A 26,259-nucleotide genomic window follows, 5' to 3' on the forward strand; every position below is an offset into this window, starting at 1 on the left:
CATCTAGCCATATCCTGTACTCCAATTGAGACAGGTGCTCTCAGCCCTGGCAACTGACCAGTGTCTTCAGCCTAGCGCTCTCTGGCCAGTACTATACAGGGAGTGGGTAGTCTCAAGTGGCCACAGGCCATGGGCGCTGGTGGGCGTCCAGAACCAGGTGGGGATTTGGGCTGTTTTCCCACGTCAATGCTGGGAACAGACCCTGGCGCTGTCCTGTTGATGAGAGTGGGCAGACGGCTGGATGCAGAGAACATGCTGTTTCCAAGGGGTTTTATTAGTTTTATTAGAACAAAGAGGCGTTCTGCTTGTGTCTGTAAAAAGTTCCAAAAATTTTAATCTCATACATGGGTTGTTCTGGAAGAAACAGCAGGAACTGGCAGGGGTGGAGGGGTGGGCATGGGGCAGCTCCACCCTTCCACACTTTGGTGAATCCACACAGAATAGGTGAGCTCTTGCCATGGTCACTCAAAGGGACCCGAGATCAACTGTGCAGTCACAAGCTTTGTCCAGGACACTGCTCCTCGAGGGACCTGCAGCCCCACTGGCTCTGACAACCACAGGATCTTGCACAGCCTCAAAACTAAAACCACAAACCCAAAACGTTGTTGTTTTACAGAAGACAGGAACTGTCCTTTGAGGTCAAAGACCACCAAAGAAAGGCCGAAGGGCCGGGTCCCTTCTGCAGCCAGATGGTAAGGCATAGGATAGGGCCATTAAGTCCCTTGTGCAGCTGGCTGGGTCCTCAGGATCAAGCGCTTTGGCTCCAAGGATGGCAGGTGTGCCCGGTACGTACGCCAACACACGCAGAGTGAGACAGGTGGTGGACAAGGACAGACTGACACGGAAGCCTGTAGGGCCGTGTGTGTGGCACACCTTCCGGCCACTGGCCAACAGCTCACAAACCAGCCTTCCCATCACGCACAGAAATCTGTCGACTACCCAGGACTACATGGGCATGACCTCTGGGGCTGAGGAGTGGATGGACTTCAGCCCTGGGCACACGGCAGCAGCACCGTGCTGGGACGCAAGCTCTACAGAGGTTACAATCACATCATGTTCTCCCTTGTCTCTGCTATTAACATGCTGTTGAGAAGGAAGCGCTGTCCCACGGGACGCCTGCCGTCATTTACCCTGAATTCACACCTGCTCATCAAACCCTGCTCAGCCTCCCCCCGTTACCCACACGATTCAGGACATTTCCAGCAGTTATGTGAACACCCACCAGAACAGCAGAATCTATTAGTGCTGTAATGATGACACAGCTCACTTTACAACTGTCACCCAGACAAAACGCAGACACCTTAAAACACCCAGGGAAAAGGGACGAAGAACAACCAACCACACAGAGACATCTACAGCCAGTGCCCCCACAGGAGCCACAAGTGGAACCAGCTATGCGGCCTGGGTGTCAGCGAACCACAGTCACATAGGGAGGGGTGGTGACCAGGTCGGCCTTGGACGGGTAGACCACCTTCAAGCTGCCCTCCAGGTCCACCACTCGGACCTGCTCCACCACCAGGGGGCACTGTCCATCCTTCCCAGCTCTCTGATTCAAGCTGGGATCAGAAACCCCACAGCTGGCATCAGCTTCGGTACCCGAGAGTGCGTCTTCCTCTTTATTTTCTGAAGTGCTTTTGCTCAGTTCTGCCATTTTCTGCAAAGAAAAATAACTTTTTAACAGAGAGGAGAAGTGATCTAGGAAGTCAGGCTGCCGTGACCCACAGAGCAGCAAGCAGCAGCCATGGAGGGTGGGGACACAAAGCTGCCGTCATGGCCACTCACCAGAATGAGGCTGTCCATGATGTCCTTACAGAGCTGCAGGCTAGTGGCACTTGTGACTTCCAAAAACAAGTCGCATGTGGTTTTCTTAATCTGAAGAGTTAGAGTTCAGGAGAAAGTTATTGGTGCGGGAACACCAGCTGCTCAGTGTATTCAGGAGAAAAATCTATGAGCAGAGTTATGTAGGGCTGGAGGTGCAGAGCGCCTGCCTTGTATGCAGGAAGCCTTGGGTTAAGTCCCCAGCACTGTATAAACCAGGCAGGAATGGCGGTACACGCGGTACACACCTATAATCCTATAGCGTTAGGGACGCGGAGACAGGAAGATTGGAAGTTCATGGTAACTCTTAGACTAGATATCAAGTAAAAGGCCAGCCTGGGCTACACGAAAACCTGTCTTAAACTAAGAACTTGTAGCAAGGGCCAGAGACTGGGGGACGGCACGATGGTGACTTTGTAGAGGTGGGCGGCACCAGGTGTGAGCAATGCCAAGGAGCAGAGCCCAGTCCTCCACTTTGCATCTCTCACGAGCGGGCACGAGCAGGTGGTGCAGCCTAAAGGACGAGTCCACACGCCACACACTGCCTACCTTTGTCTTCTCACTGTTTGTTATAGGTGGAAAAGAAATCACATCTCCTTCGGCATCCACGAGACAGGGGTAGTTTTCCTTCCCGTCCAGTAAGTGAAGGTACCTGTGTGGGAGAGAATCCAGGTGACAGGCAGTGTGAGTCCCGCATCCTCATCTGCCCAGAGACCTGGGAGGTGAAGTGACAGAGGCCTTAGGTCTGACAACCCTGACCACCACTGAGAACCTGATGGCTGCGTGGAGCAGGACCCCCCCCCCCCCCAACCCCTCACAATGGAGCCTGGCCCTTTCAGGAGGTACTGACTCTCTCTTAGAAGGGAATCTGGGAGAGTCCCTCCCCATCTGCTTATGCTGTCTTCTGGCAGCTGGAGGGCGGGCCGAGATAGAGGGATTTGTGGTGGGCAGTGTGCCGACCTGTCTGCCAGCTGACTGACCTGTGCAGCCCCGAGACGCTTTGCCGTTTCTTCTGCTTTCTCTGCTCCTCAGCCTCCAGCTGCAGCTGCCTCACCAGCTCCTTGGCCTTGGCTTCTTTCCGCCCCAAGGGCACAATCTGTAGGAACAAAAGCTCATAGCTCATTGTGTTACTGAGGCAGCCCATAAGCATGAGGGATGCTGTTCACTCTACTCTCAGGGAGTGGGCTGCCAAGTCTCCAAGTCTGGAAGCAAGAGACTAGATTTCCAGAGACCCCTCTGCAGAGGGGGTGCTCAGACACCTGTATTTCTATAATATGCGACTGCTCAGAAGGCCAACAGAGAGACAGGAATCAGTCACCTGAGCTGGCTGAGTCCCTACCCCTGGGTCTCTATGTAAATCCAAGCCTGGAAATCACAGCCCAGAGAGCAACCTGGTGATTCAGCTCACACTACAGGTGTTAAGTGGGACCAAAATCTTTTGTTAAAGTTGGCGATCTACCTAGGCATGGTAGCACACACCTTTAATCCCAGCACTTGGTGCAGAGGCAGGTAGATCTCTGTAAGTTCAAGGCCAGTCTGCTCTACACAGAAAGTTTCAAGTCAGACAGGGCTACAGAGTGAGACCCTGTCTCAATAAAAGTGGGTAAGTACTGGAAGCCCTTTCCAAGGCCTCCCTTAGGACGGGCATCTGCACAGCTGTGCCCTGGGTCCCAGAGCAAAGGCAGAAATCACGTCCCTTATGTACTTGCCCAGAAAGTACCAGGTTAAGCTTCCCAGGTCCAACCCCCAGCCTGTGAGTATAGGGAAAGTGCAGGTGTAGACAGAAGGGGCAGAGCAGTTGGTACCTTCAGGTCATCGGGTGGCCGGGCTGCATACAGCAGGGGCCCGCGTACTGCCTGGAGGTCGTGGGTCGCAATGGTTGCTGCTGTCCTCTTCTCACAGAGGTCGTCATGGAGCTTGGTCTGCAGATGAGAGCAGAGGAATGGGCTTCAGAGTCCCTGCTGTCCAGGGAGGCCTGAAGCTCACCACCACAAAGCGGCACCTCCCTGCCTCCCAACTCTGTGGCTATCTGGTCACCAACACCCTTTCTCTTCTCTTTAATTCTAGAACTCTCATCTCCATCTACAGGGCAGATCGCAGGTCTGCTGCTAGGCTGGGCATGGCTGGGGCAGGGAGGGGGCACTACTGGCTTCCTCCCTGAGCTGCTGAGGGACGTCTCAGATAACAACTCTGGCCTTGCCTGCACAGGGCTGCACCTGTCTCTGCTGGGCACAAAAGGCACAGATGTGCTTTTCAGTGCACAGGGAGACAGCTGCCAGGAGTGGTCCAGTCAGCCAGACCCAGGGACTCCCATGAGGATGTGCTGCTGAGAAGGGACAAATGTACTGTTATTTATTATTTGTTTGTTGTTGAGATAAGACCACACTGCATAGTCCTGATTGATCTGGAACTTGCTATGTAAACTAAAATGGCCTCAAACTCACAGAGATCTGTCTGCCTCTGCTGGGACTAAAAGTGTGTGATACCAAGCTTGGCAAGAAAAGACAATTCTAACATGGTCTCCTATAAAAACAGACTGTATTTTACTGCAGAAACCAGAAATTTCTCACTAGCATCAAACATCAATAAATTCATGTCTAGAGTGGGGCGACATGTGACCACTGTGTGGAGGAACCGATAGCCCAGGCCTGGCAGACACTTGACAAGGGTGTGCTCTGGATCCCAAGGGGGCAGGCAATGGACTTTCTGCACCCTGAACCAGGGCCTGCCATACTACCACTGATGTAGGGAAACTGAGGCATGGAGACTACCTCGCACCTCGTGACCCTGACCTGACTGCTGGCTCCAGTGGTATACCCAGGATGCAGCCACTACACCCAGTATACAGGCTCCCCAAATCTATCTGCTGCATGCATACCCACCCCAGCATGCAGCACCCATCAAGCCAGCTCGCTGCATGCATACCCACCCCAGCATGCAGCACCCATCAAGCCAGCTCACTGCATGCATACCCACCCCAGCATGCAGTCCCCCAAGTCCGCCTACTGAGTGCCCACCTGGGAGTTGAGAAAGCGACGGAGTGCATTTCCCGGCTGCAGGTCCATGCCTCTCACGATGGCCCCCACGATGTACGGGCGCACATCCCTGACCTCTGGGCTCACCCTGACTGTCAGGGGTGTGGGGTTCTCAGAGACGTGCAAGACCTTGAGCATCAGCCTGGCTGAGTCTGCTACCTCCTCTTCGCCCTCCCCACTTTCCCGACGCTGCTTCCGCTCCCGCCTCTTCTTTCTGTCCTCCTTTTCAGTACCCTCTTGACGGCCCTTGCTCCGGCCACCGCGGCCACCAGCACGTAGGTACTCTAGGATGGATTTGGTCTGGCAGCCACCCACCATCTTCTCCAGGCGTTTGTCTCGAAGCTTGTTCCCTCGGAAGTTGATCTCTTTGAGCTTAGGGCAGTCTGCCAGTTCAGCAGGGATCTCGGTCAGCTGGTTGTTGGAGAGGTCCAGTGTCTGGAATGAAAGAGGACAAAAAGTCCTACTGTGGTCCAGGACCAGGAGCCACAGCCAGGCTAACCCTCCACAGAGGCTGCTAACTCAATGCATCAGGCCTGTCAGCAGGCAGGGGACCGACCAGAACTCCTTCCAATCTGAAAACAGGGTCCTCAAATGGCACCCTTCTATTTTTTGAATATAATGACAAAATCAAGCACCAGTAGCCCCCTCCCCAGACCAAGTATGACATCATGAGTGGAACACCGCCTCAGCTGGGGAAGGCAGTAGGGCCCCTGTGTCCATGCCACACATGTACAAAGACCAGTGGTCTGTGGAAAAGGACATCATCCTGTTGCTATCCCTACTGCCGGACAATGCTGCTGTTGCCAACATGGGGAAGAGTGCAGCCACTCGGCCTCCACAGTCATTGTGGCTGGGGGGAGCTCAGCAGCAGGCTAGGTGTAAAAATTCCTTTCCAGGGAGACAAACTAATGCCTGCCCTGCCTCATAGAGCAACACTGTCCAGTTTGAGGAGCTGGTGGTTTTTAGTGAGCTTTCTCAGAGAACGTGGGTCAGGGTTACTTACAGGAACCTCAAAGCGGCCACACCACTGGAAAACCTCATCACAGCATGGGTAATAGATGGAGAGTCTACACATACACACACCCCAGATCACAAGGCCACATGCACGCGGGGCAGAATTATATACATTCTGAGAATGTAGCTGGGAAGGACTGAGACAACTCCAGCGACCCTCCTTCTAGGAGTGACATCAACAGTCAACAAGCCTGATCTGGTCTCAGTCACAGCTGCTCTGTGACACACACACACACACACACACACACACACACACACACACACATCCCTCTCAGGGCTGGTGGGACTCTGTCTGCCTGGCTCTCTGCTCTTACATCAAGCACCCTTCTGAAGAGCCTGGGAGAGGCCACAGGCACCACAGGTGCGATACCTCAGCTCTGCCCTCAAACACCAGAGCCATGCAAGGGCTGCAGCAAGCACTCGGATGCAGTCTGTGGCAGCTGTGCCTGGACCTCGGGGTGTGGAAACGGGAAGAGGACAGCACAGGGAGGGGACTTTTACGGAAACACCTGCTCTGGACGGTGGCGCTTCTCAAGCAAGGGAGAGGGAAACTGGCTGGAGCCACAAGGCTGGTTGGGTGGGAGGACACAGCACAGAGGGGATCCAGACACACCACCCAGGGACAGCAGAGATGCACGAGGCAGAAGACAGCCATAAAAGCCAAAGGAGAAAAGCATGAAAGAAAAGTGACACAGGTCCTTGAGAAGGGAGAGGCCAGACAACAGCAAGGCCTGCTGGGTAAAATGCAGAGCTGACCTGCATGTGCAGGTGCCCTGCAAGGGGGTCCTCGAGAGCAGCCCCGCTGGGGAACCTGAGCACAGTGCTCCTCCACCAACACTCAGAGCCAGGAGCTTTCAGCTTTAAGATCTCTGAGATGTGGATATTTGTGTGAATGTGATGAGCTATCTCGGGAAGGGGCTCAGCTGCTTCACACACCCACACAGCCTGAAGGGAGCTCATGAAGTGCTTTAACGTGCTGACTTGGACTGCCGACGGCTGGCCTTTCCCGCAGTGCAGCCACCCCAGCGCCCCACGAGTCTGGAGCATCAGATCTGTGCTGTGCCTCTGTCCACTGGAGGCGGAGAGCACCGGCAGGACCTAGCTGCTCCCCAGTGACTCCACTGACCTCTTAGGACCACTACGACACTATCAGGAAACCTGCTGGGTCCGTACCTTCCTCCCAACCCTGACAAAAGGGGCTTCTGTGCTCCTTAGAAGAGTTGTGTACAATGTCCCCATGACGAACCACGCCCTGAAGGTAAAACACGTGAGGTGGATGCCTGTGGCGGTCCCTCCCTCTGAGGCTACTGGATTTAACCTTCCTTTTTCCAGTTGAGGAACAGGGTTTTCTCAGTGTGTGAGACTCCTAACTCTAGTAACCTGAGAAGCACCACTATCCACTCCAGCCCCTGTTTAGCAACCTTCCCAAGTCCCCTGGGTGTCTTCTGGGGCCTCCAGAATTCACATTGTCACTCTGTCAAGGTGCCTGCTCCGTGGGACTAACAGGAGATGTGGACAGATGCAAACCCAGACAGCTACACAACAAAGCTGTCTCAAGTGACATAAGCTAATTTGTAAAAATGAAATGTCTGGAAACGATCTTCAGCTGGAGTGGTCAAGAAGCTTCCAGAAAAGTAAGGGACTGACATAAAGGCTTGAGAAACCAACATGAAGCCAGCACTGTCCGAGACATTGTTATTTGAACTGTAATGTGAGCCACATGTATAATTTTACATTTTTTGCTGTAGCACACACAAAAGAATATAATGATTAGATGAATTTAAAAAAAAAAAAGAGTTGTGTGTAAATGTTCAGACTACAGTGGGATGAAAACACACTTCTCAGACACTGGGTTGAACGAGATGTTTCCGCTTCCGCTGTTGAAATACAATTTACTGAAGAGCCAGGAAAGCAATAAGCAGGGAAGGGGGACGGGGGTAGGGCTGCTTGTACAGCACAGCCTCAGAAACAGCCGCTAGAGGAGGGGCATCTTCCAGGGACACCACCTGACCAGGGCAGGACAGCGACAAAGATGAAGACGAGCCAGAGAGAGGCAGATGGGTCCTGGCGCACAGAACCACAGGGTGACGTGTTCTTGTGAGAAAGGTGACACCTGCTTGGGTTGAGCAGGGTCTCAGCACCTAGAGTGGCAACCTTGTCATGAGAGCAGAGCCCGGGCTCCAGCTGCGATGGGCCCTCCTGTGTGGAAGGTAACAACAGCAGACGCTGAAGCAGGGCAGAATGCTAGGTGCCAGGGGAAGTTGTAAGTGGCTGTGCTTGGGACACCTGGATGCCTTGCAGGATGTGCTGAACACCTGACACCAGGACATCCAGTGGGGCATAAGGACAACTGAGGCCACCTCTGCATCAGACACCTGCTAGGAACGAGTGCACAACACAGCGGTGGCGGCAGTGTGAGGCGGTGTCTGTGAGACACATAGGGACCACAATATGGCAACGGCTGCTGGGTGAATCCGGGCACTTTGGCTACAACTGCGATTCAAAGATTGGGAAGGACTTATTTACCCCAGATTCTGGTCAGAGACAGAGGTTTTGGTCCCTGTGTGAGTGACAGGGAGGGACCAATCCTTGGCCAGGAAGAATCTCTATGGTGTGTCTTTGATGACTAAGGTACTGACTGTCTACTTCAGAAGTCTCAAGTGACAGACACTGCAGAGGTAGACCAGAGTGATGTCACAAAACCCTCCCTGGCTTACCACAGCCCTGGCATGATTCCTAAGAGACCACAGAACCTCAGGAGAAGAGAATGGATATTACTCTGGGTTCACAGGAGATGTGGAAGTCCCCTCTGTGTGCTGCTTGTATTGGTTAATGAATAAAGAAACTGCCTTGGCCTGTTGATAGGGCAGAACTTGGGTAGGCAGAGAAGACGGAACTGAATTCTGGGAGGAAGAAAGCAGAGTAAGGGAGATGCCATGGATCCCTGCTAGAGTAAGACATGCTGCTGAAACTTAGCCAGTAAGCCACTGCCATGTAGCGATACACAGATTAATAGAAATAGGTTAAAACAAGATGTAAGAGTTAGCCAATAAGAAGCTAGAGCTAATGGGCCAAGCAGTAATTTAATTAATACAGTTTCTGTGTGGTTATTTCGGGGTTAAGCTAGCCGAGCAGCTGAGATGAACAAGCGGGCCCTCTGCCTGCAACATGCAGGTCTCCTGCAAGGAGAAACCAAGCCACACAGGTCTAAGGCAGAGCAATGAACTCATGCCCCAGCAAGCATAGTCAACAGAGAGGGACAGGACAGAAGAGGGAGGCCAGCTGCTGCTTGAATTCCTTGCCCCAAAGGCCGAAATACCAGATTCAAGTTTTCCTATTCTCCTCAGATTAGGGTTGAGGAATTGATCTAGCTTTGTGTTGGTAGTCCCTCAGGCTGGTGTGGGGCCAGAGGTGGTGGCAGCTACTGGGCAAGAGCCAAGGCACCTGTGTTCGATTCTCTTTTCTGGAAGTAAAGAGATAAGCAGAGGCCTTGGTGTCAATGCCCTGGGCCTAATCAAGCAGGCTTTGTGTGTCCACATCCTTGCCTGTACTGGCTTTGCTTTTTTAACCAGTGGAATGTGGTTTAGTGGCAAGAGGCTAGGCCTAGAGGCCTGACAACCTGCTTCTGAGCTGCCAGGTGAAGAGAGAGAGGAGTTCCAAGATGATGGATGATATGCAGACAACAGTCAGCTGACACACACACACACACCCAACAGCAAAGGCAGTTGCATCCATTTGTGGAGCCAGATCAGGTCAGTGGCTGGTACAAAGAGAGGCACCATGTTATCGCAACCATCGGCCTCCTGGAGAGTCAAAACATCTACTACATAGGAAGGCATAGTGTCCAGCCTGTGTCCCACCTAAGCCATTGGAATGTCAATGACCTAGTGGTCCAAGGTACCACAGGGAGTCACATCCCACAGCCTCCTCCAGTCCTCATGGAGATTCCAAAAAACAGGTATCATTCTGCAGAGTGGCTGGCCCATCTCTCTCTCTCTCTCTCTGTCTCTCTCTCTCTCTCACACACACACACACACACACACGCGCAGAGAGAGAGAGAGAGAGAGAGAGAGAGAGAGAGAGAGAGAGAGAGAGGAGAGAACAAACATATTACCAGTCAAGTCTTTTCATTCATTCATTCATTCATATATATGTATGTGTGTGTGTGTGTGTGTGTGTGTGTGTGTATATATATATATATATAGAGAGAGAGAGAGAGAGACAGACAGACAGACAGACAGACAGACAGACAGAGGCATATTGTCAAAGTGAACCCTTGCGAACCAGCCGCTATGCCGATTCACCCTCATTAGGAAAAGTCTGCATAAGGTTGAGAAGCCGGAGAAGACACAAAAGCCTGCCCAGCCAAGGTTGCACATGGGGTAGGGGTGCCGGCAAGACTGTGGAGAGATCAATCTGGAGTCAGGTCCGGCTGTGGCTCTGCATCTTCTACCCTCCCATCCCTCATTCGACAGACTCAAAGAGCACCTGGTGGGCGTCAAACATGGCGGGAGTCTGGGTCCACAGAACGCATGAGCATTCTATGAAACGGAAGCCCCAACCCGAGAGACCTCTGAAGGCTGCTGTTAGGGTGAACACCGCCAATTCCAGTTCTCTCATGTTTTTGTGCCTCCTCTGGATGCACTGCCACTTGGAAACCGGACCACTTACACACAAAAGAACGAGACCTGGCTCATGGACCGGCGGCGGGGGCCAAGGCAGCCTCCGAGGGGCCCCAGCTGACCTTGAGCGAAGCCAGGTGCGCGACGTCAGGGCTGAGCTCCCGCAGGCAGTTGTCGGCGGCGGCCAGCTCACTGAGCAGGGGTAGAGCTCCCGGGAGGAAGAGCTCGGCGGGGAAGGCGTCCAGGCGGTTGCCGGTGAGGTTGAGGCTCTGCAGGCGAGGGGCGCAGCGCGCCAGGTCGGCGGGCAGCTGGCGCAGGCGGTTGCCGCTGAGGTTGAGGCTCTGCAGCTGGGGCAGCCCGGGCGGCTCGGCTGGGCCCAGGCCCTCGCCCGGCGGCAGCGCCTCCAGCGCGTTGCCGGACAGGTCGAGCACGCGCAGCGCGGGCAGCGGCCCCAGCTCGGGGCTCAGGCCGGGCCCCAGCGCGTTGCGCCGCAGCACCAGGCTGTGCAGCTGCGGGAGGCCCTGGGCCAGGCCGGGCCCCGGCGCACGCAGGCTGCCGCAGCCGCTCACCTCCAGGTAGTGCAGCAGCGGCAGCGTGAAGAGCCGCGGGGGCAGCCGCCCTCCCGCCGCCTTCACCCGCTCCTCCAGCCCCGGCCCCGTCAGCAGCAGCTCGCGACGCCGCTCGCGCTCCGCGAGCTCCAGCTCCGGCCAGGCCTCGGATACCGCCGCCGCCGCCGCCGCCGCCATCACACCCGCCCGAGCGCCGCTTCCGGAGTGCGGCGCCTTAGTTCCGGCGGGAGCCGGAAGTGACGGCAGACAGTTTGCGGGGTGGGTGGCCGGGGACGGTCACTTAGCCTCCCTGGGGCTGTCCAGTGCTGATGGTCCTGGGGATTCTAATAGGCTAGGGTGGCCTCCTTTCCTAACACCCAAACACCAGCTAAGCACACAGTTGTGCTGGGGATGTCGTTTAATTAGTAAAGCTCTTGTCTGGTGTGCATGAAGCCCTCGGTTTGATTCCCAGCTCTGCATACTCGGTGCGTGGTGGTGCACACCGGTCACCCGAGCCCTCAGCAGGTGGAGGCCGTGCGGGACACTGGGGGAGTATACAGCTGATGGCAGCTAGCATTCAACAGGTCGACCTGATGTAACTCTCTGATGGGGAGCCCCACTTGGCAAAGATCGTGGGATCACTGACAGTGAATCCGTTTGTTTCTGTCTGTGATTTTTCTACCTTCCTTCCCTAAAAAGAGCTATGTATATTTTCCCCACCGCCTGTGTGTTTATCTTGTATTCCATCTACTGGGCACACATAGCTGTGAGTGGTCAGGAAGATGATTTCTATTGAAAGTGTAAAATATCGATGAATAGAAATAGTAGGATATTTTTCATAGCTCAGACTGTCATAGGAAAATTACAATATTCTCAGTTACAAAACAGCTTTTAACTCATTTAATTGATTTTAGACTTCAGTGCAGATTCAAAATGGACTAGTTGCCCTGGCAAAACGTGCACAAGGTCAAGTTCCCAGGTGTCTGTTTGTTGAACCAAGTCAGGCTGACAACATTAAAGACATAACTCTGTGCCGCAATTGACTTCTTGCATGCACTCCTGGCCCCAGTTTGTGATTCAGGACACAAGGTCCAGTGAACAAACTGTTTTTGCTTAGGTTCTGAATTTTGATGTCACTCTCCATGTCTCTCAGGCTACGTGCAGAGAGGCTGTGCCTTCCTCCTGTATGGCCAAGCATTGCCATGCATCCAAATGCTATGTGAGCCTGAAAATATAATTTATATATTGTCCAGAGCCCCCCCCCGTGTGTGTGTGTGCGTGCATGAGATGTGGAAGAGAAATGTAGCAGTGAGTGTGTGAAGAAATGTGACAGAGTGGAGCGAGGAAATGTGTATAGAAGAGAAATCTGTGGAGGAGAGAGATGTAACTGTGTAGAGAGACTGTCTAAAGAGATTTTCAAGAGGCAGTGATAAAGTTATTATCATAACACATAAGTTCTTTTCCTAAAGACCCTCAGATAAGAATTTTTTCTAAGTCCTGTTACTCTGAAGGCATTCTTTCTGCAACCCTGGGTGCAGTCCTGGGAGCTGGCCTGTTGGGCTGCAACAAGGCAGGAGGATTAGGAGTTCAATGGCTCTATAACAAGTTTGAGGTCAGCCTGAGCAACATGAGACTGTATATAGAAAGTAATAAAAGAGACAGGCAATGAGAAAATTTAGTCAGTATGGCATACAGGGATGAGGAAAAGATAAAGGGCTCCAGTGATCCCCTCCCACCAGGGTACTGTCTGCAGGGTACTGACAAGAGCCTTAGATTTAAGTAGAGGAAGAATTGGGACAAGCAACAAAATGTAGCCCAGTTGGTAGAAACATATGCCAGCCCAAGTTTCAATCCCCAGCCCTGGTGGGAGGGAACAGTCTTGGGCCAAGGTATGACCTAGCCATCTGTATGTTCTTTCTGGTCTTGGAAGGTGGTCCAAGACGTTGAAGTTGTATCTGCTGCCTTCCTTCAAGGGGGAGCTACTAAGTTCCCATGGGTGAGGCCTAGTGGTCAGAAATAAGGGGTTAGGACAAAACTCGCTGCACTGGGCCTGGAGTGCAGCAGGTTTATTGTGGTGGGATGATCCTTCTGATGTTGTGAAGATGTTTTACTTTCATTGGTTAATAATAAAGCTGATTGCCGGGCGGTGGTGGCGCACGCCTTTAATCCCAGCACTTGGGAGGCAGAGGCAGGCGGATCTCTGTGAGTTCGAGACTAGCCTGGTCTACAAGAGCTAGTTCCAGGACAGGCTCCAAAACCACAGAGAAACCCTGTCTCGAAAAACCAAAAAAAAAAAAAAAATAAATAAATAAATAAAAAAATAAAGCTGATTGGTCTATAGCAGCGCAGGATAAAGTTAGGTGGGACAATCCAATTGAGGACCGGGATGAAGGAGGGAGGACTTGAGATAGAGGCAGCCAGCTGCTGGGAAAGCAAGATGCTAGAGGACAGGTAAAGCCACGAGCCACGTGGCAATACGTGGATTAATAAAAATGGGTTAATTTAAATGTAAGACTTAGTAACAAGCTTGAGCTATTGGCCAAGCATTTGTAATTAATATAAGCCTCTGTGTGTTTATTTAGAAATGGGTGGTTGGGACAAAAAAATTTCATCTACAGTTTGTCATAAAATAATAGGAAGAGTCAGGCACATTTTCAGAGACTGGATTGTGATTACTAATCTTATCCGTGGTTTCTAGGGAACTGTGCAGGAATACATAACCAGGGTGAAATGGGGATAGTAGTAATCTTGGTGATTATGACTCAGGATGGCTTTGGTTATGTTGAGTGGAACCAATGCAAGAAGAAAGGGCCTGCCAGGCGGTGGTGGTGTAGCCAGGCAGTGGTGGCACACACCTTTAACGCCAGCACTCAAGAGGCAGTGGCAGGTGGATCTCTGTAAGTTTGAAGCCAGCCTGGTCTACAAAAAGAGTTCCAGGACAGCCAGGACTGTTACACAGAGAAACCCTGCCTCAAAAAGACCAAAAAAGAAAAGAGGAAGAAGAAGAAGGAGAAGAAGAAGAAGAAGAAGAAGAAGAAGAAGAAGAAGAAGAAGAAGAAGAAGAAGAAGGAAGAAGAAGAAGGAAGAAGAAGAAGGAAAAGAGGAAGAAGAAAAGGAAGAAGGAAGAAGAGAAGGAAGGAGGAAGAGGAAGGCCCAACACACTGCCAAGGGTCTTTAGAAGAGAAGTAGGAAAAGGAGGAAGCAGACAGATGGACAGTGGTATAGTGAGTGGAGACATGGAGACACCTCAGCGGGTTCTCCCCTACAAAGGAATGGACTTCATGTATGATTCATTGGTTTGAGTCTGGTGAGATTTGTAGCTGACCTCAGCACAACAGAACTGTAAGGTGGAAGCCTCTGTGCTATCCTGCTAACGAAGCATTGGGAAGTATTGTTGTATTTCAGTAGTAATTATTTTCACCTGTAGGTGGAATGGCTGGAGGGAGGTGTGGTGCTTGTTCCTTTACTAGCGCATAAGAGCCTCCTCCCTCGGAGACACACAGTCGTGGTTGGTTGCACTTTGAAAGCCCTCCACCCTCCTCTCTGGGTCAGAGTCCTGTACATGAGAGGCAAATGCTGTGCTCCTTGACCTACACATCTGTCCTAGTCAGGGTTACTATTGCTGTGATGAAACACCAAGACCCCAAAGCAAGGTGGGGAGGAAAGGGTTTATTCAGCTTACATTTCCACAGCACTGTTCATCATTGAGGGAAGTCAGGACAGGAATTCAAGCAGAGCTGGAAACTGGAGGCAGGAGCTGATGGAGAGGCATGGAGGACTTCTGCTTACTGACTTGCTCCACATGGCTTGTTCAGCCTGCTTTCTTATAGAGCCCAGGACCACCTGCCCAGGTCTGGCACTTACAGTGGTGCCCCCATTGATCACTAAGAAAATGTCTTACTGCTGGATCTCATGGAGGCATTTCCTCAACTGAGGCTCTTTTCTCTCTGACGACTCTAGCTGACACACAAATACATCACTATTCAGCCATTTCTTTTTTTTTTTTTTTTTTTTGGTTTTTCAAGACAGGGTTTCTCTGTGGTTTTGGAGCCTGTCCCGGAACTAGCTCTGTAGACCAGGCTGGTCTCGAACTCACAGAGATCCGCCTGCCTCTGCCTCCCGAGTGCTGGGATTAAAGGCGTGCGCCACCACTGCCCGGCTAGCCCTTCCTTTCTTATTCATCTCCAGGATCTCACACTAAAAACATAAATAACTTAAAAGTCCCATAGTCTTTACAAGTTCAAACACATTAAAAATTTCGGTCTTTTAAAAATATCCAATCTCTCTAAAAAGTTCAAATCTCTTTTTTAAAAGCTCAGTGTCTTTTATCTGTGGTCTCCTGGGGGGAAAAAATCAAATTTAAATACTTTTGTGCTTTAAGATGGGACAGTCACAATCAAACCAAATTCCCACTGCGTCAACAGCAATGTCCAATGTCTGGATTGACACACGATCTGGGTCACACCCTATGTTCTGCCCCCAGCAGCACACACAGCTGATCTTCTAGGCTTTGGCTGGCTCCACTCCACTGCTACTTCTGTCCTTGTTGGCCCAGGGTACTGGCATCTCCAACACTGCTGGGGTCCTCTACTGCAACTGGACTGAACTTTCACCAATAGCCTCTTCTAGGCTCTACATGGAACCAAGCCTCCGCTTCTCGTGACCCTTTCATTCCTGGATCTTGAACTGTTACTGAGGCTGCACCTTCACTAATGGTTTCTCCTGGTCTCTCACAGTGCTAAGCCTCAAGTTGCTCTACATACATGATCCCTTCATGCCTTCAAAACCAATACCACCTGGGTCACTCTTAAAGTCCAGTTCAGCTTCCAGCATGAGACACAACCTAGACCAGTTCCAGAACATGGCTTCTCTGTGCTCTCAGGAAACACTTCCCAGAAGATTTCACTTCCATGATGCTGGTCTCTTTTTAATCACTGCTAATTTCTCACCTCCAGCCAACCAGTATCAATTGTCCCAGTAATGCAGTAATGCAAAGGTTTCACTTCAATGGTGCTGGTCTCTTGATAATCGAGGCTGATTATTCAGCCCCAGCTGACAAGAATGATAGACTCTCAGTTCAAAGTAGCAAACAACCCTGACAAAATCGTCAAACTTTCCCCCACCCTGAAACATCCCAAGCCAGGCCTCCATCATCTGCACTGCCCTCAACATTCTCAGCTTCCAAGCCCCTACAGAACATGCCACAGAGCTCTTAATACTCAGTGGCTTTTTTGCCCAAAGTTCCAAAGTCCTTCCTTTATCCTCCCCCAAACATGACCAGGTCCATCACAGCACATCCCACTTGTCTTAGACCACTGTTACTGTGATGGAACACCATGACCAAAACAAACTGGGAAGGAAAAGGTTTATTCAGCTTACATTTCTACATCACTGCTCATCCTTAAAGAAATCAGGACAGGGACTCAAGCATGGTAGGAACCTGGAGGCAGGAGCTGACACAGAGGCCATGAAGGGGTGTTGCTTACTGCTTGCTTCTCAAGGCTTGCTCAGCCTGCTTTCTTACAGAACCCAGGACCACTAGCCTGGGGAAAGCACCACCCACAATGAGTTGGGCCCTCCCCCAGTGATCACTTTTAGAGGAGCAGCAGGAGGCAATTGAAGTTCAAGGTGTTAGCCCACCAGGAGGCAATTCCCTGGTGGATGAATCTCTGATAGAAGAGGCCCTGAGACCTCAGACTCTGGAATGTCTTTTGCTTCTGCTGTGCCTTTACATGTTTGCGGCTGCTGTCTTTTTCTGGTATCTGGCATGGTGTGAATGGGTGTGGGAGATCCCCACTGCCTGTAATATAGTATGTTTATCTCATTCTGCTGGTCATTTTTACCTGTGAAATTTATGAAGATGATTCCTTTCTAAGCTGTGCTGATTGATAATAATAATGTTTATACAGGGTTTTGATGAATAAAAATACATACAAGGACATGTTACATAGCCAGGGCCTATGAGTTTCACCTAAGGAGCTGCACAGATTGCAGCTCAAGTTAATGATTAAGAAAAATGATTGAGGGCTGGAGAGATGGCTCAGTGCTTAAGAGCATTGCCTGCTCTTCCAAAGGTCCTGAGTTCAATTCCCAGCAACCACATGGTGGCTCACAACCATCTGTAATGAGGTCTGGTGCCCTCTTCTGGCCTGCAGATATACACACAGACAGAATATTGTATACATAATAAATAAATAATTAAATATTAAAGAAAAAAAGAAAAACGATTGAGTCCCTGGAGCCTGGCTGGCTCCAATTCCTTTCATCTTAATGTAGAAAGAAGCACTCATAGGCTCCAGTGGACATCATTAGCTCAAACAAAGCCTCACAATAACCTCAGGTTAGAGCAGATGCTTTTTTTTTTTTTTTTAAAGTTTTTCGAGACAGGGTTTCTCTGCGGTTTTGGAGCCTGTCCTGGAACTAGCTCTTGTAGACCAGGCTGGTCTCGAACTCACAGAGATCCACCTGCCTCTGCCTCCCAAGTGCTGGGATTAAAGGCGTGCGCCACCACCGCCCGGCCCTTAGAGCAGATGCTTTGATGATAGCTCTGAGGTCACAAACCCAAGAAGACAATCTGAAGTTTTAGAAAGCCACACAGCTGAATGAGGAACTCTCTAAGTTCAGAGAACAGAACGAAGCAGCCTAATTATTACTGGGATTGGTTGACGACCAACGGTGATGATTAATTCCTTGTACCCATTTTTGCCCTCAATCTCCTGATATAAACAATATTTATGAGTGGGTATGGACTCTAAATATTTAAAATAGAACTGACCGACTCTTTTCCATATACAAAATTTTAGATTCATGATTTCTTTAAGATTCCTTGTAAGATTACCTTTAAAGATAAGTAGTAAAGTGATTGGTCCTTTCTTTGGCTCTACAAAATGTAGCCTGCCTGTAGAATACCTTGCTTGCTTACACACTGCTGATCTCTAACAAGTTGCGTGAGTGTGAATATGCCTGGGTTCTTGGATAATCGATTTCTCACCTGTCATACAGAAAATCATGGAAGGGATGTGGAAAACAGGCTGTGTTTTATTCGTACTCATTGTAATAATTCACTTGAAAAACAGAATGTAACCACACTGTAATTTTTATACTGCCCGAATGATTTTCCTGAGGTATATAAGATGTAAGTGAAAGAATGAAGAGAGAGTTAAAATAGATTAGAAGGAAAACATCAAGAGAGATAGAAGGGACATTTCTGGATAGAGATAGAAAAGAGAACATAGAACACAGAATAAAGAAGGAAACCTTCAAGAGACAATGTGTCTTTTCCCTTAACCCCCTCTGCTGTGGGATAATGCTCTTGTACACTGTAAAGATTTGTCACTTGTATTGGTTTAATAAAACGCTGATTGGCCAATAGCCAGGCAGGAAGTATAGGTGGGGCAATCGGACTAGAATTCTAGGAAGAGGAAAAACAGAGAGTCACACCAGCCAGATGCAGAGGAAGCAAGATGAGAATGCCTTACTGGGAAATGGTTCCAAGCCACGTGACTAAACATAGATAAAAATTATGGGTTAATTTAAGTTGTAAGAGCTTGTTAATAATGAGCCAGAGCTAATAGGTCAAACAGTCTATAATTATGTGTTTTTCTTTGGGACTGTGTGTTTCTTTGGGACTGAACGGCTATGGGACTGGGTGGGACAGAAACTTCGTCTACACACTTCAGATAACGAAGTCACAGTAAGTGCTGACTCTGTGGATTCCCTTTGTACCCTGCACTGCTGGGGCTGGTCCCCAAGACAGTGATAATCACTAATTGAAGAAATGCCTTCCTGCTGGAGCCATTTCCTCAACTGAGGCTTCTTTCTTTCTGGTGACTCTAGTGTATGTGAAGTTGACATAAAACCAACCAGGACAACACCCAGCTGCTCATCTTTGTCTACATAGGTGACTTATCAAGCTTTAATTCTAGAACCATTCATGGTTGGCTGGCTTTATCACTGGGCCTGCGGAGGAGCAGAAATGTGGTGTTGGAAGCAGACAGAAGAGGTGGTACATCTCATGGGAGAGCAAATCAGAGAGGAGAAGGAGAGGTCAGGGTAGAGAGATCATGCCCCAGTCCAAAGGATGCAACTCTTAAGGCCAGTCTGGTTAATTCTCTCTGGAAACTTGCCCCACAGACACCAAGAACGTGACTTACAAATCCAGTGAGCTGGGCACAGTGGTGCTTGCCTTTAGTCCCAGCACCTGGGAGCCAGACTCGTGTGGATCTCTGAGTTCAAGGTCAGCCTGGCCTACACCACAAGCTCTCAACCAGCCAGGGCTGCATAGTGAGACCTTGATTCAAACACAGAAACAGGACTGGAGCGATGGCTCGGTGGTTAAGAGCTCTTATTGCTCTGTAGTGGGCCTTGGTTCAGTTCCCAGTACTCACGCGGTGGGTGGCTTGTAACGATTACTCCCGTTCCAAAGAATCTGGTGCCCTTTTCTGACTTCCATGAGCACCAGGCACACATGTGGTGCACAAACATACATGTTGGCAAAACACACACATGTAAAAGGAGTAAATCTAGTAAAAAAAATGAAATCTGTATATAAAATCTTGAAATAAGAGTGACAAACACTGAATGATCTTTTTACTGTATTAATGTACTCAAGTCAAATTAGCACATAAATCCTAAAACAATAAAAATATATTATTTTATACTTCTGGCACCTGAAATAAAGACAAATAGAAAAACTATGTTAAAACATTAAAAAGTTGCAGATTTTCATTAAAGGTATTTACAATGTATTTCAGGATCAGATATGACACAATTCTTTTAAATTAGGTTTAATAGAATATCTTTTATGAAAAATAATATAAATAAATATTAAATATCCACAACGTGTCGTACGTGAAGCTTGAGGAGTGTTCCACACTTTGATATTATGAATGGTGGGCTCTTAGCTCCCTCCCTGAATCAAGCACAGTGGTGTGGAGCTTTGAGGCTGCCGAGACCGCCAGTCACCTCTGCAGAAACTCATGATTCTGTAACAGGCAAACACGGGAGCTAAAATGAGGGATTCTTTTTTGTTCTGTTTAATTTTGAGCCAGCACCTCACTCTGGAGCCCAGGCTTCCCTTGAACTTGTGGTGAGCTTCTGACTCCGGCCTCTCGAGTGCCAGGAGCACAGGTGTGAGCCACCACGCGGGCTAAGAAGGAAGGATTTTTACAAATGTCTTAGTAAAGGCCTCCAAAAGGATCTTCCTCTCAACAGATCCTGCTCCACGCGACACTCTCAGCCACGCACAGCAGCTGTCTGCCAACATCAGGGGTGAGCTCATGGGATTGACTACCCAGCATGCTCGCTGCTCAGGCACCTATACATATGGATTTTGTTTTACATGGTTGGGAATTTTAAAGAAATATGCCCTAATTTTATAAACACTCATTTTCTCAATCCCAGACATTTCAAGGGGAAATGAGGAAAAACCTCAGGAAGCAGGCACAGGGCAGGGCCTCAGTGGCCCCCTTCAGCCTGGGGCGGAGACAGGGGCATGAGTTTCAGATGGACTCAGTTCTCCACAGATGCTTGTCTGCTGGAGCTCCTGGGAGGAAGGCGGGCGGAGGATGCTGCAGCTGCCCCTGAGGTCTTGTGAGTGACATCCTGTGAATGATCTGGGAAAGTGGGTTCACTTACATCACAGGACATAACACAACTTTTTGGGTTAGCAAATGTGGAAGGTGCTCTCTTGTGCCGTAAAGAAACTGAGGCTTGCAGGTGGGCTATGGTCAGGTGAGAAGAGGGTAACCAGGGAACATCACCCAAAGCCCACTGAGGACTCTGCAGCAGAGGAGCTGAGCCCGCTGAGGGAAGGCATCAAGGTAGGGCTGTCAGTGGGGAATGGGGACAGGTGTGCACAGGAGCACTGGGCAGTGTGTCCTGGAGGGACTTGTTCTTAGGACGGCTGCCTTTTGCTTGCTTCCCTTTATTGCTTGTCACTGTATATGCAGTGACAACCTAGCAGACAGGCCGTGAGAGAGACAACACAGGAGGTTCAGTCTGGCTTGCTGCTGTCTGCTAGGGCCACCAACGCTGAGCTTAGCCCTGTGCAAAGTCTAACATGTGCAACAGACACCAGTGAGCTCAAAGTTTGGGGTACATCTCAGTAGTAAGGAAAGTGGGTGCTGTACTTGCTGGCTTCCTGAGCAAGAGGTACTTCTGTGCCCGGGCACTGACAAAGGGCCTAGCGTGGGACGGGTTCTTTGGTCATATCCATACACTCTGTTCCTGCGACACAAGAGGCCAAGGTCAGCAGGCACAGAGTCCTGCATCATTATGTCAACACACATGGCTTAGAACGGGGAAACTTGCACAGCCCCTGGCAGAGACAGAAGGAAACTGTCACCGTCTCATGTATGTCCTGCTGGAGCTCTTACTCGGGCCCCCCTTTGGGGTGGGGATCTTGCTTCCAACCTTGGGTCCTGAGGTGCCTGACTTCGATGCTGCTGGACCCTTCCCTGTAGCGGAGACAGATGCACAGGACACAGAACCACATGAAAAGAGGAACTCTTACCTGCAGGTGGACTACAGACCCCACAGTGACTGTGAGAATGGCCGAGAACCCACACTAGGTTAGAAATGCACATGGCAGCGGGAGAGGAAGACACAGGATGCATGGCACAGAAGGCCATCAGTTCAAAGACCCAACTCCAGAAATGTGGCAGCAGCCACAATGAATGTGACCTGACAAGGAGCCATGGGCTTCTGTCCACTTACGTCTAAGAGGTTGGCTAAAGAGGAGGTCTTGCCATGTGAGCCCTGCCTGAGCCACTATTTCCCGCTGAACCAGGAAGGGAGTGGAGAGCCTTCCTTGTGCATAAGTACGGAGATGCAGAGCTACACCCCCAGAACGAGCCACTGTTTCACGGTATCACCACATCCAAAGGTCTTCTGTTCTCTGGGAGGGTGTCTTAATCTGAAATGAATGCCTTAGATGGTGGGCTGAAAGAAGGCAGTGGCTTCCTCTGTGGGTGCAGCAGCTGTGGGAGCCTTACAGCCCCCAGTGAGCTGCCAGGAGGCATCTGTGGGGAGCAGCTGCCCCTTGTAGAATGGGGTTAGCAGGTCAGATGCACATGGACAGGAAACTCAGGATGCATTTCCCTTAAGTTGCAGCAGAACGCAGGGCCCCACGTGTGACTTCTGACTCACCTTGCTGTGGGGCTGTGGCCCTGCTGAGAACGTGTGTCTTGCGTAGGTTCATTGTGCAGCCAGTAGGGCCCATCAGATGAGCCTTCCACGCCTGCAACAAAGAGGAGGCTCAGCATGTTAGCCTGGTGGCTCCAAGGGACCTGGGGCGCTGCCAGAATACACAACTCATTGCTCATAATGGGAATGAGGTGCCAACCAGTGAGAGGCCTGGCTCCCTGCCCTTCTTTGGCCTGAGCACCAAAGTCTTACAGGCTGGTTTTGTATTTCACATTCCACCCTGAATGACTGGAACCTGAGTCCTGTGGCTACGAGGACTTATTTTTGTCAGCTGCTAGAAGGCACTAGGCAGTGGGCTCTTCCCTTGTTGAGCTGCAGGTGAACATGTAGGTTAGCTAGCAATTCCATGGCAGCCCAGCCTGGAGTCAGGGGAACCATGAGGTGGTAAATGGATGTTGTCAGACAGAGCTAAGGTAGCATAGACACCCGGAATAGGAAAGTCACGTGACAGCGAACAGCCACCGATACGGACAGGGTATTAGTACATGGCAGATGGTGGGCACAGAGGGCAGAAAGGAGGAAGCTGCTGGCTGGTTCAGTACTGTTCAGGGCAGAGACCAACAGAGCGAGGGCAAGAGAGAGGACTGTGGGCAGCTGGAAGTGGGTCAGTAAAGGCAGCGATTATGATGAAAACTGAAGGCTCCTAAATTACAGATGAGTCTGGACGTGCAGGACGTGCAGGTATGAACAAGTCCTCTTACACAGGGCAGCAGGGTAAGCACAGCAGTCTCAGCCTGGATGCGGGTCTTAGAATAAGCCCTACTTACAGACTGGGGAAACCAATGCTAGAGCTCAAAGCCTGGGCCTGTGAAATGGAAACAATGTACCCAAGCGGGTCTTCAGCAGGGGGGTGGCGGCTGCAGCCACGCCCTGGGCTCCAGAACAGAACCTGACAATAGCAGGGGCTGGACCCACCGACTCCAGGGTTGTCCTAGGGCAGACACACTAATTCTGTGTCCTTGGACCTTTTTTGGTTGGTGAGGCTACAGAACTTGGGGACAAGAGAGGAGGGAGCATGCCGGGACTCCAGGAAGACAAGGTGAGAAAGGTGCAGTGGCTGGGTGTGGATGGGAGACAACAGACAGCAGTGTGTACTGACAGGGTTGTGACACATAAGTGTCCCAGCTCTGTCCACTGTGGCTTGGCAATAGTGGTCCTCCCTGTGCTGAGGCCTGCTGAGAGAGAGAGGGCCACACATTTTGGCAGGACAGCTGATTCCTGTCTGGGTAGAATGTTCCACACAGGAGGATACACGTCAGCTACAAAGCCTCAGAAGACCAGGCAAAAGGACCCTTGCTGTCCAGAGGTGACCATCCATAGGGCAGGGTGGCCATGGCTCTGTATCTACTCCCATCCATGAGTTTAGCACGACACTAAAAGCAGACAAGCTGCCACCTAGAGACTAGTGAGCTGGCCTGACATTCTGACAGCCACTAAAAGTTGTGTAACAGGTTCCTCCAAGATCGGAAAAAAACCTCATGCTGTGGGAAAACTCCTTAAGCAGGAAGGTAAACAGCTTCAGGAAGTCCCCAAAACTGACCAGGTTCACTACGCCCCTCCCTGTCAGTGAATGAAGTCAAGCTGTAAAGACCCCAAGACCAGACCAGCTGCCTGGGAGAGGTTTAGACCAGAGTCACCAGGAAAGGACACCCCATCCAGCTCTGTCTGCAGAATGTGCAGTGTGCTCCAGGTTCCCAGCTTCAATAAATTGTCGCTCACGCTGGGGCGAGCTTTGGTGATACTATATTCTCCTATAAGCAACCCCTCACTTATTCTCCTCCTAAGTTATCCAGTACTACGCAGGCTTCACCAAGTTGGAATTTGGTAGTTTCTGTACTGTGTGGGCTCCTTCTCTGGGGTGGATAGATGTGTGTTGTGTCTCCCCAGTGAAAGTCTTGTCACACAACACTGGGGATGAAGAAAGGTGACAGGAAAGAATATTTGACTCCATAGCATCTCCTGGGGCAGAAGCACAGCCAAGAGAAGGTCTCTAGAGCTGCCTGGCATGTAGGGCACCACCACTGTGCTGTGCAGGCAGAAAGGGGGTAGGCCCGTGGATACCTTGGCCCTTGCATGCATCCCCAAATACCAGAGGCAAAGCACATGACAAAAAGCAGCCTGTGTCACCATGGTACCTGCTCAGGACAGGGGGAGAGCATGGCACTTAGTAGGAAGAGAACCATCAACCACCATGGGGCACATTCTTTTACTCCAAATGGTTATGAGCTACAGACCTGACCATGATGCCAGGGAGACCTAGATTCATACATGAAAGCCACACCAAGAAGTGTAAAACCATGGGTGCCCAGTGACCAAGACTCTGCTGTTAGGAAGTCAGGAGGGCATTGTGCCTCCTAACTGTCATCCTGAGAGTGCGTTCGGTGCTCCCCTGCTGAGCCCATCTTGGTTCAGGCCCCCTTACCTCTTCTCCAGGGGCAAAGTTTTCATGACACAGAGGACATCGGTTTGCCACCTTCTCCGATTTGGCAGCTGCAATGATTTCAATAAGAAGACTTGGTTACTTGGATGATCCCTCAGTGAGAGGAAGGGTCCATCCAACCCTACAATTCTAGATGGCACTCACGGTTGCACTCCTTGGCTTGGATGTGTCTGGGAAGCTCCTCCATGGGGACAGCCTCGCTGCAGCGGTGGCACTTCCCAAACCCATGCCTCTTGTCACACTCTGTCAGCAGGTGCTCCGTCAGGCTGGAGATCTCAACCACCTGCACCGGAGACAGAGCCGTGTGACTGCTGTGGGGAGGCCAGGGCAGCTGTTCTGGATCCTCTGGCATTTGTTTAACCAACAGTGTCAGCAGTCACACACTTCGTAGAGACCCTGGGTCCTCCTCATGTCACCTGAGTGCCATGGAAAGGCCATGGTATGGGCTGGGGCTACAGTTGATCTGAGTGTCTGCTGTGGCTCTGGGTTCAAATTCTGGCTCCCCAGTATTTCTAAGAATGTGCATATGAAGAAGGTTCTCCCACCCATCCAACACTTGCTCAGAATACCTTCCACATAGCCATGGAACCACACACTGCTGAAGAGGTCAGTTGCACACCTGGGGCTGTCAGAATCTGTACTGCCGGATGGAGGAATGAGTGTCCAAAGGGTGAGACCTGCCCTCTTACATCCTTCCCTGTGCACCAGATGAAACGAAACACTTCCCATTTGTCGTCATTGTTTGAAGACAGAGGCCCAGAGCAGGAGGGAAGCAGAGCAGGGCATGACCCCTAGGAAGGACTTCTGTTGTGGGATATTTGTACACTGTGTGAAGATGGGTTGTGGTTGGTGCAATACAAAGCTGAATGGCCAATAGCTAGGCAGGAGGTATAGGCGGGACTTCTGGGTTAAGAGTGGAAGGGGCGATAATGGAGGCATGCAGGAGACACCAACGAGATACCAAACAACTCAGACACACAGAATGGGGGAGAGGTTGTGTTTTTTTTTTGCACAGGAAATGAAAAGCTATGGATTCCTTCAAAATGAACAAAGATCAGATCTGACCAGGGGAGACCTCCGAGGATCTTGGCTGCAGACGTGAGGGAGGAAGACAGGAAAGACCACAGGACAGATGACATGTACGCTGATTCCTTGACATGGGAATAGCTCTGAGATTGTATGAGACATGGTAAGTCCTTCCATGGTGTGGATAGAGGTTGGTTATACAGTTCAGACAGACCGTTTATAAGGTTGGCAGATGCCTTTTACTGCTCGAACACAGAGCAGAGAATCATCTTTAGCTGACTGTGCTTACTGCACATTCTGTTCTTGTGTCAATGCTGATATGTATGCTACCTTTAAAAGTCTATATTTTCAGAAAAAAATGATCAGACACCAATGAAGTCAAGTCGCCCAGATGATCCAGTCTCTCAGAATTTCCTCAAAATTCTGCATCCAGAACAACTTCAAAGCTGCTAAACTAAGATGGTCCAGTCTCACAGACTACTCCAGCCAGGACTTTCCTTGCACTTTCCCATCACACAGAAACTAAACAAAAAATAATATAGCTAGCTCTC

General features: G+C 50.5%; 2 protein-coding genes across 4 annotated transcripts in view; both read right to left on the reverse strand.

Annotated features, from left to right (window-relative positions):
- Positions 1-267: 267 nt before the first annotated feature.
- On the reverse strand, positions 268-11,244 carry Lrrc47 (leucine rich repeat containing 47). Its single transcript, XM_057785096.1, has 7 exons — positions 10,612-11,244; positions 4,836-5,288; positions 3,624-3,740; positions 2,799-2,914; positions 2,368-2,470; positions 1,783-1,872; positions 268-1,654 (listed from the first exon to the last, which is right to left on the reverse strand). The coding sequence occupies exons 1-7, from the start codon at positions 11,233-11,235 to the stop codon at positions 1,409-1,411; spliced, it is 1,749 nt and encodes a 582-aa protein (XP_057641079.1). The 5' UTR covers positions 11,236-11,244; the 3' UTR covers positions 268-1,408.
- Positions 11,245-20,416: 9,172 nt separating this feature from the next.
- Cep104 (centrosomal protein 104) overlaps positions 20,417-26,259 on the reverse strand; it is a 34,133-nt gene continuing 28,290 nt past the window's right edge. For 2 of the 3 annotated variants that reach the window (XM_057785083.1, XM_057785082.1), the window contains exons 18-21: positions 24,827-24,965; positions 24,665-24,732; positions 22,186-22,276; positions 20,417-21,494 (exon numbers count right to left, since the gene is read on the reverse strand). In XM_057785083.1, the coding sequence (XP_057641066.1) occupies positions 21,379-21,494; positions 22,186-22,276; positions 24,665-24,732; positions 24,827-24,965 (414 nt within the window). In that variant the 3' untranslated portion in view covers positions 20,417-21,378. Of the gene's footprint in view, positions 21,495-22,185; positions 22,277-24,664; positions 24,733-24,826; positions 24,966-26,259 lie in introns of those variants that run through there. The other variant, XR_009058010.1, reaches the window with a different exon arrangement.

This window comes from Chionomys nivalis, chromosome 11 (assembly GCF_950005125.1).
Source record: "Chionomys nivalis chromosome 11, mChiNiv1.1, whole genome shotgun sequence".
Lineage (NCBI taxonomy): Eukaryota > Metazoa > Chordata > Mammalia > Rodentia > Cricetidae > Chionomys > Chionomys nivalis.